Genomic DNA, 14511 nt, shown 5'->3' with positions numbered 1-14511 from the left:
TGTTTTAGGGCTGATAAAGCACTATAGAGTGCAATTCAACTGTAATTGACGTTGCAGTCATGTTATAGTCTAGAAGTTTAAATAATTCAGGAATTTTAGACGTTCACGTGAGGAAATGACGTACCGGGTATGAAGTCATCCTCGTGGATGCGGAAGAAGGTCATGGGCACTACATTAAAGATGGCGACCCCCCTGTGTCAGTGTTATCAGGTGCGTTCTTGAAACGTTTTGTTATTGTCTCCGTTTTAACACTACTGAATAACGAAGCGGGCTTGAACTATGTTTTCGAGCGTTCGGTGTTACCCCCCAAATGTAAAGGTCACTTTTTTCTATTTCAGAATGACTCTAGCTAGCTTAGCCACAGCTTGCTAAGTTATCCTTTTTTAGTGTAAAGATAAGGTGCCAGTGATATGACTTCTTTGCTTAAAAATGTATTCAGAGTAAACTTTAGCTAAGCAAGAATTTTACTTTGTACGAAGTTTGACGTTTTCACATGTCTGCTGATGAATAGGTATCCTGTTCATGAGCCTCAAACGTGGTCACCAGTCTGTAATGCTGCTTCAAATCAAGCGACGTGCCATTCTCAGTTTCATACCGACGTTTCATCTGAAAAATATAGTTCCTTGCAGGAGGGATTTAACACTGTTATGCATATGTTAAGAGTTTGCTGTTAGCTTGACAGCAGTTTCCTGAAGTTTTTTATGCCTGTCTGCAGACATGTGTAAGAAGAGGTTTGGTGGCATTCCCTTCCTCTCACCTGCTCCTTCACAACAGACCTAATGTCTGCAGGATACGTGACGTCCTCACAAGCTCCTCACAGGTACAACACCAAACACAAACCGTTTCTGCCATGTCTCTTTCTGGTTACTACTGTGGACAATGTTAATATGTCCACTATGTCTTTTGTGGAGAAGTGTCCTCATGTTAGGTTAGTTTATGCTCCCAACACTAACAAACCTAAGTACTTTCTAAGCAATGTACAATATAGATACTTTTTTAAATTAAAATATGCCCAAGATATAACTTTATGTTGGGAGATGCTGTCAAATGCTCCTGTGGTCTAAATATTGGAGGTGTACAATGAGGGACATTGCCTTCTCAAGGTTTTTGTACAGAGGCTTGCCATTTCAGTCAGCAGTGGTAACTTATAAGTATCAGTCCGTGTGCCTTAGGTCTCCTACTCCTTCCAACCAGACTCAGCCAACTCACCGAAAGCCAGCTCCAGATTCTGGCATCAGACTGAATACCCCAAACAGAAAGGCCAGGGAAAAAAAGACCTTCAGCAAAAATAAAAGTAAAAAAGAAACCACCAAGTTTGGTTTACATTAAGAATTTTTATCAGGCTGGTTTTCAGCAGATGGAGAGAGTTAAAGAGAGAATAATTATTTTGAAAATCAGATTTGGAGAATCAGATTTTTATGTTTCCTGCTGATGCCAGCTTGATTTCAAAAAATTGCATTTGGTAGTTTTTATCAGTTTTAATCAGTTAGACACCTACCTTGCAGATAGAACTGCATAAGCAAAAAGTCAAAATAAAAATAAGTTACTTGATCTATTCGAGCGTGGAGTAAATTAATCAAATTTCATTTTTGTGTTTCAGATATACAGTGTGCCCAAGTCACCCTTTCTGCAGGTGAGGTATTTTTCTGCAGAGAGGGGTGGTGGCAGAAAAGGTTTCCTGGGGGAGTTCCTGGACAACTTAAAGCAGGAGCTTAACAAGAATAAGGAAATGAAAGAAAGCATCAGGAAGTTCCGGGAAGAGGCCAAAAAACTGGAGGAATCAGATGCATTGAAAGAAGCTCGAAGGAAATATGTTAGTATATAGTCACACGCATTATTTTCTTAATAATGTGGAATGGAAACACTTTAGTGGATTTCTTTACCAATGCTCACCTTTCTGTTTTTAGAAAACTATAGAGTCTGAAACTTCGAAGACCTCTGAAGTTCTCAAGAAGAAATTGGGAACCATTTCTGAGACGGTTAAAGAGGTAAATGTGATACAAAACACAGTCAGGGGCAGCTATCTTTTTTTTGTCATGTTACAAATTTTTCTCTTAAACTTGATGCATCTCCCCTTCGTGTGAGGACAGGGGTTAGAGGAAGTCAGTCGAACAGAAATTGGGAAGAAAATCAAGGAAGGTATGGAAGAAGCAGCTAAAACAGCAAAGACCTCGGCAGAGACTGTCTCTAGGAGTGGAGAGATGTTGGGGAAGAGTGGCGCATTTAGGGCAATATCTCAGGTACGGTGTCACTGTGGTGCATCTTCACTAGCTAGACAGAAAGTGTCAAGCACTTGTAAATTTCCTTTGACAGCCTTTAGCTTTGATCACGGCATGGATTCACCGTGGCTTCATTTTGATGAGTTTATGCAGTGTCACATTTTTTTCCATCCAGTGTTGCATTAATTTTACAATATTTTTTATTGATGATGGGAGAGTTGGACCACTGTGTAAGGTGTTCTCCAGCACATCTTTTAAGGTGGCCAAATAATGAAATTATAATGTTATAAGTTGCATATTGAAACCTTTTTTTTTTGTCTGTTTATTTATTGTTAGGGCATGGAAAGTGTAAAGAAAGAGATTGGTGACCTGGGTCACACTGGCCCTTATCGACCTCCAGCAAGACTCAGGAAGAGGAGTGAGTTTTCCTCTAAGGGGACAGGTGATGACAGGGTCTTCGAAGCCAACGAGTACGTGAGTGCCCTCTGCACTTCTGAGCAGGGGAAAGGCATCTCAGGTTCAAATATAGCAAGTAAAAACCTAGAAAACTCAGTCTCTCCAAACACACAGGTACAAAAACATGTTCAATCTTTTAGAACAAGAAAATTTGTTATTGCACACCATATCCAATGTCATGAAAATTATGAAGGCATTTGCAGAGATGTTTCTGTAATGTTTGCTGCCAGACAACAATCTGGTGAATCACTTTGAAGTAACATTTCTAAAAACCAAAAATGTACAGTGTTTGTTACAATACAGCATTTTTTTTTATCATTTTAAGGGAATTGTAGGTAAATGTGATGCTTGGTGCATAATGTAAACACGAGTTTGAAGCTTTATTTTATGTGTTGTTTAGGGAAGCTATGGGTGTAGTGCTCCACAAAGACTCAAAGTGGTACCAACAGTGGAAAGACTTCAAAGACAACAATGTGGTCTTCAACAGTAAGGAATAAATGATCTCTGTGTCTTAACATCATTGTCAAGGAAGACATATTTTTTATAATGCTAAGTTTCAACTTTAAGTTTGCCACTACTTAAATGTGACTGCACTGTAAATCAACTAGTGTAAAATCTGAGGCTTTATTTAAGTCTCTGAGTCCTAAATTAAATTGGAAATATCCTGGTTTATATTCTAAAGCAGTGAATATGATATGGTGGAATACATTGTATGTGATGCTGCAGTTGTTGGGGTTCTACACAGCAGAGGTGAGATACATTTTAATATAGGAAAGTATTAAGACATTTTAATAACCTTTAAATTTTTAAGACTTATTTCCTGATCCCACTGAAAGTGTACTGCTATGGGTGTAACTTAAGTGTTTGGACAGGTGTAAAAATTGCCTGTAACTATTGTAGATTGTGCAATTATTATTACATTTTTTAAGTTAAAAATTCAGGTAAGGTCATTATTATTTAAATACATACATACATATATACATTTTGTGTTTTTATGTGAACTCTGTGTGTGTGTGTGTTTGTGTGTATGTGTGTGTGTGTGTGTGTGTGTGTGTCTGTGTGTGTCTGTGTGTCTGTCTCACATCCATTTATGAAGACATGCATTGGAGTCATAGTCATCCACCAGTTACCCAGCAGTGATGCAAGCAGCATTTTGCTGAGCCTCAGTTTGTAGCCTTTTATTTTCTCACATATTTTTAACCAGTAGGCCTTGGGGGAATAATTTTTTTTACATGAAATATGATGTGCAGCCTTTGTACGTTAATGTACTCTGAAATTAAAATTAATTGCTGATGTGATATTTTGTGTATGCATAGAGGGAATGCAGGTTTAAGGTTTCAAAACACTGTCTTTCTTACATTGACTGCAGGGTTTTTTGAGATGAAGATGAAGTATGATGAGAGTGACAATGCCTTTATCAGAGCATCTCGTGCTGTCACTGATAAGATGACTGACATCATAGGTAAGGGACTTCTGCTTTGCATTACATTATTCATATTGGGAAGTCCAATCCTGATGTAACATTTACTGTGTCTGTAGGTATTTTAAAATCCTGAATGTTTATATTGTTCATATTATAAATGATAACAATAATCTAAAATGAGATTGGATATATGGAATTTATCATGATAGTCTTGGTTAAGGTGGGAAGTATGGAAGTGGCAGTATAAGTATAGTATAGTATAGAAGTACAGTAAACAGAGCAAAGTATTTGTTTCAGTAGAATGTTTTATTAGTCCAGCAGCATGAGTTAAGAAAAAATACAGACCACACTGGAACCAATTCTTTTTTTTACATTCACAGATGGTTTAAAAAGTTCTCATCCACATCATGCCCCTGAACAATTAATTTTAGCCTGTACTTCTGTTCCGGTTAGTTGCGGGAAAACACAACTTTTTTTAAATGTATTCTTTTCATCATGATCTAAAATCCTTGTTGTTGTTTTTTTTTTTTTTTTTTGGTAGTGCTGAACTTTGGTTTTAACCTTTTATTTATCTGCTGTTCTTATGATTTTTGTTTGTTTGTTTGTTTTTGTTTGTTTTTCATGTAAATGTTTCTTGTTCATGTGCTTGTGTGTTTAGGCGGACTGTTTTCTAAGACAGAGATGTCCGAAGTACTAACAGAGATTTTGAAGGTTGATCCATCCTTTGACAAAGATTCTTTCCTCAAACAGTGTGAACGAGATATCATTCCAAATGTTCTGGAGGTATGTTTTGTTGCAAACAATGTTTTAAAAAACCTCTGGTAAGCCAGAGTTTCTGTCAAAAGGTTTTATTTTGTATAACTTTGAATTTATTGGGTTTGCCAACTGTAGAAGTAGAAAACATCCCTTATATTGTACTGTATATGTTGTTAGTAAAAAGTAATTAAGCACAAATGTAAAAATAGTTGACCCTCACAATTGTAGGTTATTAGGTCCTGATGTGTGGTCCTGTCTTAAAGCTTGTGTTTGTTCTGTGACCCTGTAGGCAATGATCCAAGGAGAGCTGGATGTACTAAAGGACTGGTGTTATGAAGCGGTACAACTTTTCTCACACACTAACAGTTTTTGACTAGCTGAAACAGAGCGGACATTTTGTTGACATGTGCAGACAGTTGTTAAGACTACTCACATAGCAATGCAGTTGTGCACATTTTGCCTTTGTGTAGACACCCATTAATGAAGTGTGGTCATGAATATCTGAAATATGTGAAATAATGTTATTTGTATTTTCTATGTAATTTTGGATGTGTGTGTGTAGACGTACAGCCAGCTTGCACACCCAATTCAACAAGCCAAGGCCATGGGACTCCAGTTCCACTCTAAGATCCTAGACATTGATAATATTGATGTAAGTCACTGCAGACTACACTACGCAGGATATATAATGAAGAGTGTGTATAGGCACCCCAGTAAAACTTTGCTAGTTTACAATTAATACTGGTATGTGGGTAGGATTATATTATTTCAATTCATTGAAAGAAACTAGCACCATAATGTTGACGTATAGCTGTCTAACACAGTTTTATCAGTCAAAATTAATCAGTGCAATACTCAAACACACAATGACGCAATGTGCATTAAATTAATTTTAAAATGTTTAGTATAATGGAGAATACTTGTGTGACTATTTTATTTTTAATTGACTTTGTACTGTTTTGCTCTCCTTTTTTCTTTGCTTGCTGACATTAGAAATAGATCCACACTAACCATCACCTAATTAGGACCCTTCTAAGTAATAGCAGTTTTTTTTGGCTTGATTGAAAAAAAGAGTTTGTTGTTAAGAGGTTAAGTTTGGAATTATGCAAGACTAATGAGTCTATACAGCCAAGACAGGAAAATGTCAATGTTGCCATATGTCTCAAAAGTGACAAGCAGCTGTCAATTGTTTAAAAAAAAAACAAAAACATTTTTTTTTACTTTTCTGTATTTTTGTATTTGACTCCTCTTAGACTGTGTTTAATTCTTAAAATCACATTTGTCGGTTTCGTTATACAAGTAAACATGTATCTACTTCTTCAGTTGGCGATGGGGAAGATGATGGACCAGGGTCCTGTGTTGATTATCACGTTCCAGGCTCAGTTAGTCATGGTGATTCGAGACACGAAAGGAAAGGTGGTGGAGGGAGATCCTGTAAGTAACACATGAAAACAAAAGCCCACACCACAAAATCACAGGTTTGATTTGGTCAAATCATAAATATAAACCGTTATGTACCATTATAACAAGCACAGATATGGCCAAATAAATGGTAAAGAGACAATGGAACTATTTCGATTGTTATAGAGTTTGGGCCACAACAAAAGCTTAATGGATTATAAATTATTACACCTCAGGAAAACTATAATTTGGTGAAGAGGTAAAGAATATCTGCTTAGTCCATGCATCTGCCCAGTGTATGGTGGTGTGGGGGTGGTAGAGGATGGATGCTACCCAAAAGTAATGTGACCATTATTGTGGATAACAATTGGCATCTTGCTCACTACTTCATGTTTAAAGTGTGGATTTGTCATCTTGCGTTTACAGTGATTCAGAAGAACATAACACTTACGAATAAGTGCACCCATTTGTTTTCTCTCCTCCAGGAAAAAGTGCTCAGGATGATGTATGTGTGGGCTCTGTGTCGAGACCAGGAGGAGCTCAATCCATATGCTGCCTGGAGACTACTTGACATCTCTGCCTCTAGCACTGAACAGATCCTCTGAGACTCTTTGATATTCAAGGACATACTGTGCCTAAACAGGTTGTGGGGCTGGCCGAGTAGAAAGAAGGGTGAAGGAAAGCATGTGGAGGGACTCTGAAAAACATGTGGTGCTTCACAATCTCTTTTTTTTTTTTTTTTTTTTACTATTCTGGCTTTATGTTCAGTCTCTGTTTTCTTTTGGTGCTTATCACTAGATTCTCACTAGAGGGTGGTAGAGTATCAACTACTGTCATCCACTGTGGTGTCTGCAGTCCCTGCATGGTTGTCCATTTAATTATCCTGTATAGTGTAGGGCAGCTGTTGTTGGCCTTGAAAGGTAAAAATAAGTTAACTTATGTTCAGCTCTAGTATTACGAATATGACAAAAGACGAGAACGATAGAATGAGCACCTCATATTTCTCCTAAAATTCTCAAGATATGTCTGCCCTGTTTCTCTGCCTAATTATTACCTTTTTCTGTCTGATTCCAGGCGTTATTTTTGAGGCTGCGGCTAATCAGTGCTGTCTTGATCCCTTTTTGTATGATAATTGTCCATTGTAATTGTTAAATTGTGAGTCTATATTTATTATGACAAATAAAGATAGCCCCTGTTTTCAAACTAGCAAACATTTTGAAAAAAAATGTATCAAATGATTTTCAACTCCATGAAAATCATTGTTTGCTTTAGATCTTGAGGATATGTTAAATCCTTAAGAATGATGTGCTTGCTGTAATACTTTCTTTGTGAAAACTTATACTTTGGGGGGACGTTTTACAGTTACACTTCCACAACTAAGCTAAAGCATTTTTTTGCTTTTAGTAAAATATAACTGAATGTAAATTTAGATATTTAATAATATATATTATATTATTATAAATATATATTATAATATACATATATATGTATTATAATATGACAAGTCATTTGGATTTACACTGGCAGTTGCTCTAACAGAAGCTGCAGTTAGGTGTTAAAATTTCACGAAGACTATCAAATACAGAGATGGGGTCACGGCTCTTCATTTGTACTGAGTGCTTTAGTTATGTTTTTAGATATTATGGTTATACAGAGCAGAAAAAAGAGTTCAATCACACCGTAGGTAGCTGTATTTCCACAGTGAAAGCAGCAAGACAACCTGTAACAGAATGAACAACGCAGAGCAACAAGTTGCATGAATTTGAACAGGATTACAGCTTCTTTTGATCTGAAGGAAGAGAGGCTTAACACACCTGCAAATAGTGTAATAGTAGTTTTAGTGTGGTGCTGCATATGTACTGTATGTGCATCTGTATATTATGAACAGCAGCGCCACTGTTTCAGCACAGTTGTCAATGATGGATTCTCTTGCCGAGCTGTGCTGAGCTTGCAGCTCCCCAAAGTGGCGCTCATCGCTCAGGATGCGTCCCCGCAGGTCACACATATACATGCACACACACACACACTGCTCCCCCAGCTTGGGACTGTGGTCAGCTAGATCCTGTCAGACATATACAAACCAAGAGAAGATCTGATCCAGACACTTGTAGATCAGATGTACTCTCAGCTTTGTTTTGTAATGTTTTCTAACACATTTGACAGTTTGCAGGCTGAAACAGCAACAAATGGTTGTATGAGATATTAATTTTAAAAGTTGTGGATGGGAGATATCTGCTAGCACATGATTATAGGATAAACAAATTCCTTCTCTTACACAATTATGTAATCAATGCTCAACTTTAATCATAATGTAATAATTTGCTACATAACCTTGTGGCCCTGACCCATCCTTAAAAAGCATTTTAAATTTTTCAGCAGAATAGCTTTTAAAAAGTGTGAAGGGTTTTCTTCATCTTACTAAAGGCATATTGCCCACACAAGAGGACATACACTCACAACCTTGCAAGTGTAGATAACATTTTTGGGAACTCAAAGAGGGGAATTTAGCTCTGCTTCACTTATACACAGAGTACAAAGTTTACTGCCTGAAGAGCAAATAAGCTGACACACACACACACACACACAATCACGATGCTGGTCAAGTCCCAAGTAACGAGAGCAGGAGTGTCACATAAACTCTCATTTGTCAGTTGAGTGCTGACATCCTTTAGTGGTCTGAGGTAGGCAGGTGATGTCAGAATATTAAGTTGTGTGAAAATGGGGTATAATCTTTGACCAACATGCTGGCAGCTATTTAGAATGTATTATATAATTACATAATTATGTTAAAAGCATTCAATTCAATTCAATTCAACTTTATTTATATAGCGCCAATTCACAACAAAGTCATCTCAGGGCACTTTACAGAATAAAGTCAAGATTATAAAGATGTATAAAGAGAACCCAACAATGGAACAGGCAACAGTGGAAAGGAAAAACTCCCTTTAACGGAAGAGACCTCCAGCAGAACCAGGCTCAGGGTGGACGGCCATCTGCCTCGACCGGTTGGGGTGAGTGGAAAGGGGAGAGAGAAAAGAACAGAGCAACAAAAAGCAACAACAAAACATCGGGCAGATTGGTAGGACCAGTAGCTGCACGCTGGAAGACACACAGCTTCAAAGCCGGGGACACCTGCAGAAAGGGACAGAGAGAGGGGGACAGAGGAGGACAAAGACAACTACGGGAGAGAACACACAGAGTTAATGACATACAGTGGTGACAATTGCAGGGTGAGAGGAGAAGAGAGATGGTCAAGAGGAGGAAAGGAGCTCAGTGCATTGGGGGGTGGGTCCCCCAGCAGTCTAAGCCTATGGCAGCATAACTATAACTAACTATATGCTTTATTAAAAAGGAAGGTTTTAAGCCTAGACTTAAAAGTAGAGAGGGTGTCTGCTTCCCGAATCTGAACTGGGAGCTGGTTCCACAAGAGATGAGCTTGATAGCTAAAGGCTCTACCTCCCATTCTACTTTTGGAAATTCTGGGAACCACAAGTAGGCCTGCATTCTGAGAGCGAAATGGTCTACTAGGATGATATGGTGCTATGAGGTCGTCTATGTATGATGGAGCCTGACCTTTCAGAGCTTTATATGTAAGAAGCCGGGTTTTAAATTCTATTCTAAATTTAATGGGAAGCCAATGGTGAGAAGCTAGTGAAGGTGAAATATGATCTCTCTTGCTAGTTCCAGTCAGCACTCTTGCTGCATCATTTTGGATTAATTGCAGGCTCTTTAGGGAGCTACTGGGGCATCCTGAAAGTAGGGAATTACAGTAGTCCAACCTAGAAGTAACAAATGCATGGACCAGTTTTTCGGCATCACTTTGAGACAGGATGCTCCTAATTTTGGCAATGTTCCGTAGGTGGAAGAAGGCTGTTCTAGAGATTTGTTTTATATGTGAGTTAAAGGACAGATCCTGATCAAAAATAACTCCAAGGTTCCTTGCAGTAGTACTGGAGGCCAGACTTATGCCATCTAGAGTAACAATATGGTTGGACATCATATCTCTGAGATTTTTGGGCCCAAATACTATGACTTCAGTTTTGTCTGAGTTTAAAAGTAAAGAATTGTGGGACATCCAGGCCTTTATGTCTTGTAGGCATGCTTGAAGGTTTATTAACTGATTATTTTCATCTGGTTCCACAGGTAAATATAGCTGGGTATCATCAGCATAACAGTTGAAATTTATGGAGTGTTTTCTAATAACGTTGCCTAAAGGAGACATATATAAAGTAAAAAGTATTGGTCCTAACACAGAGCCTTGTGGAACTCCATAGCTAACCTTTGTGTGCATGGAGGATTCATCATTAACATGAACAAATTGAAATCTATCAGACAGATAAGATTTAAACCAACCTAGTGCAGTTCCTTTAATCCCAATTTCATTTTCCAGTCTCTGTAATAAAATGTTATGATCAATGGTATCAAATGCAGCACTAAGATCTAACAGAACAAGTATAGAGATGAGTCCATTATCTGAGGCCATGAGAAGATCGTTGGTGACTTTTACCAGTACTGTTTCTGTACTATGATGAACTCTAAATCCTGACTGAAAGTCTTCATACAAATTATTCCTATGAAGGTGATTACATAATTGTTTTGCGACTACTTTTTCAATTATTAGAAATAAAGGGGAGATTAGATATTGGTCTGTAATTGGCTAAAACACCTGGGTCAAGACAGGGTTTTTTAAGTAATGGTTTAATTACAGCTACCTTATAGGCCTGTGGTACATAACCTGTTTCTAAAGATAGATTTATGATATCTAATATGAATGTATCTATTAAGGGTAAAGCTTCCTTGAGCAGCTTAGTTGGAATAGGGTCTAGCAGACAGGTTGTTGGTTTAGATGAGGTAATAATTGAAGTTAGCTCAGAGAGATCTATGGGTAAAAAGCAGTCTAACAGGGAGTGGGGCCTTATCGATGACTCTAGCACTGCTGTACATGAAGATCTATCTGTAATTTTTGGGGGGAGGATCTGGTGAATTCTTTCTCTAATAGCTACAATTTTATTCATAAAGAAAGTCATGAAGTCATTGCTGCTCAAAGTTAAGGGAATAGTAGGCTCAACAGAACTATGGCTCTTAGTCAGCCTGGCTACAGTGCTGAACAGAAACCGGGGGTTGTTCTTGTTTTCTTCTATTAATGATGACTTACATGATGATAATGATGACATTCCTAGACTTACACATTATTTCTTAGACAAAAAAGTAATTGTGAAACAAATGAAACTGCATAAGAGCAAATAAATGTAAAGGCTTTTATGGTGATACCATTAAAGTTACTGAATGTGATGTTCACTTCCCCATTACTTGTGGTAATAGATTATTATTATTATTATTATTATTAATCCAGGGTGGCAACATTTGCTGTTCATCTTTATATTGCAAATGCAGACTTTCCGATACATGTCAAGTGTTTCTTGCCTGCCATCCATCCTTTTGTTTAACATTCGCCACATTTCCTTTCTGTTCTGTCATCTGACTGTTGCCCTATTAACTACACTGTCAGTTTAATTCTGATTTTAACAGATTTGCTGTTGAGGCAAAACTACTCTGGTTACCTGCATAATTATCTTGTATCTGATTATAACAGCAATGTGGTAGCAGGCAACAATACTCATCTTATTCTTCTGTGTGACAAAGGGAAAACAATTTTATCCATCAGATGTTAGACATTTGCTGCAATAACAGCATTCAGATGTGCCCAATTCAGAGTAGGTCTTTTGGAAATAGCTCAAATAAAGGCCACGAAAGCCTGTGTGTGTGCGTGCGTGTGTGCACTCTGACCCAGATTCCCGTGTGCAGTGGGGCACTGTGACAACCTGTCAGCGCACTCACATCTACACCCACATTCGGCAGTCAGTCAACAGTGTGGGTGCAGGTCAGAAAGGTTTCCTGGTGGGATGGGGATTATGTAGCATGGTCATGTGTGTCAGGGAACGGCTGGAACACTGTGTCTGGACAACAGACAAGTGGGAGCTTTGCTTCTCTTGAATGGAGACTGAGCATGAGGGCCTGGGGGTTTAATGATTAAAAATGTATTCCTGCTTTCCTGCACATTTATTTCCCCTTTGTAGTCTGTTTGTCTCTGTGTTTCTGACTGTTCCCAAACCAGGAACGTCAGAATGCCCAGACAACCTGCTAACCAACAGGGGATTGCATCATTGTCATTGTCTTGACACTTTCACAATCACATTGCCCATCCTTTCCTACTAGATGCTCCATTTCATGTTGATCAAAATAATTTAAAACAAAACTAGTAGCATTTAAAAAAACCTGGTTTACCCATTTTACAGATGGTATTTTTTTGTCACTTGCCTCTAGTGCAGGATTTCCTGCCCTTTGTGGTCTCTTTAAAAGAAAGCATTGTTTATTTGATCATCCTGCACCAAATGATATGGTCAGATGTTGAGGACATTGTGAGTTTGAGGTTTGAACAAATTGAACCAAACAGTGATTTTTCTTTGTTGGATTGATAAAGTTTCGAGTTGAACAAAGGATGGAGAAAATATACATTTTCTTTCTTTATTCTACGTGTGAATCTTAATATTAAGCCTTACAAGTTGTGCGCCATAGCTCAAATGGTTTGTTGCAATAGATAAAGCCTTTGTTTTATTTGTTTAAGTTTTGAGATTCTGAGATATTTATTTCTTTGGCTGAGAAACAGCTAAGCAATAGATGTTTGAGGCATTTGTTTGGGGATATTGCCTCACATTAAATTTTTTTTTAAATGTTATCCTCTTCATCTTTTCATAAAGCTTGTCTTGTTATTGCAACTCTAACAATTTTTAGGATCTAATATTGAGAGGCCTTGTGTCTTCCTGTGAAAGTCAGCGGTCAATGTGTCCTTATCTCATTTTTAGTCACATAAGATCAGACAGCGTTATCAAAAAGAGGCGGGGAGCCAACTTTTAACGTGTGTTATGAAGGAATCACTTTACTTTTAATAAAACACAAGGATAAGAGGCTGAAAAAAGTGGTCAGTGAACAAGAGACAGAGGGAGACAAGAAGGCTGGAAGAGGCACAAGCAGAGTACTTGCTAAGCATTGTAAATGAGGGTCAGATATACCAGTAATAGGGAGCTGGAGGGCTCCGACCAGCCCTCATTTCACCCATCCATGCATGTCCAGAGACAGACTGAACGTGCTGGAGCTCCAAGAACAAACATTACAGAAGAAACGTGGGATGATGGCTCTTAGACTGTGGCTCTTTCAGACATATATCTGTGTTTCTGCATGCGCTGGTGCTGATAAATACTCACTCAGCCTGGATAATATCCAGCATAGGCACACACAGGTTTCCTCATCATGCGACAGACTCCCTCTCTCAGACATTGTCTTGACTTCCCTTGATGTACAGTGCTTTTTCCTTTCTTGATTTGTCTTTGTCAATTTCAATTCAATTTTCCATCTGAAAGTGTTTGGCAAAGATACATCACCAAATCAGCTGATGAAGGTTTATGTTCAGATCAATCAAATTGCTTTCAGAATGAAACTAGAAAAGAAATGCTGCATAGCCAAAAAACATTGAGGGAAACTGTGAGCTTCTATCCTTACATGTGTTAAATGTCAACTAGACCTGTCTGAAGAGCCAATCAGTGTTCTCTTTAACAACCCAATTAACTGAAGGGTAGTGTATGAGATGCTGTTTCTGACCACCACCCCCTTCTTAACAACCACTACATCATGACACTATCCAGAGAAAATGCAATGATTACCAAAATGAGAAATGACACTGCTGGCAAATTATGGGAATCACAATGAGGCATTAGCCCAGATGAAATCCTTCTCTTTATTTTTCTGATATGCTAATAAAAGCTGTATTCCTGCAGGTAAATTACTGATTAATTAAAATATTAGATGTACATATAACACAAATGCAGTGAACATATACTGTTATTCAAGTTTTAAATTGTATAGATAGCAGTGGCACTACTTCACACAAAACAAATGTAAATGCATTACATACATATAATTGTTGAGTTAATGTGACGTATTCTACCATGTAACAATTACTTCAGAGTTTCCCACCCACTAATGCCTGGATGTGTTCTTTTTGATAATATTTCATGCTTTTCCATCCCTGATGCATTAGCCATTTTCAAACTATTACAATTTATTATCACCTCCACCCCCTCCCAGCCTCTACTTCTAAATTGAATCCCCTGTTCACCCCAGACATCATCAGCAACCCCATCCTAATTGCAGGTGGCATATTCTTCATGAGAACAGAGATTCTGCTGAGAGGAGGAAAAA

General features: G+C 38.0%; 1 protein-coding gene across 1 annotated transcript; it reads left to right on the top strand.

Moving 5' to 3' along the window:
• The first annotated feature begins 106 nt into the window (after window positions 1-106).
• timm44 (translocase of inner mitochondrial membrane 44 homolog (yeast)) lies at window positions 107-7458 on the top strand. Its single transcript, XM_067512027.1, has 13 exons — window positions 107-210; window positions 716-820; window positions 1601-1813; window positions 1908-1988; window positions 2091-2240; window positions 2556-2689; window positions 3076-3161; window positions 4045-4137; window positions 4757-4881; window positions 5144-5194; window positions 5417-5506; window positions 6178-6288; window positions 6741-7458. The coding sequence occupies exons 1-13, from the start codon at window positions 130-132 to the stop codon at window positions 6858-6860; spliced, it is 1440 nt and encodes a 479-aa protein (XP_067368128.1). The 5' UTR covers window positions 107-129; the 3' UTR covers window positions 6861-7458.
• Window positions 7459-14511: the final 7053 nt, after the last annotated feature.

Source organism: Channa argus, chromosome 8, assembly GCF_033026475.1.
Source record: "Channa argus isolate prfri chromosome 8, Channa argus male v1.0, whole genome shotgun sequence".
NCBI lineage: Eukaryota > Metazoa > Chordata > Actinopteri > Anabantiformes > Channidae > Channa > Channa argus.
This window is presented reverse-complemented; position numbering and strand designations above follow the sequence as displayed.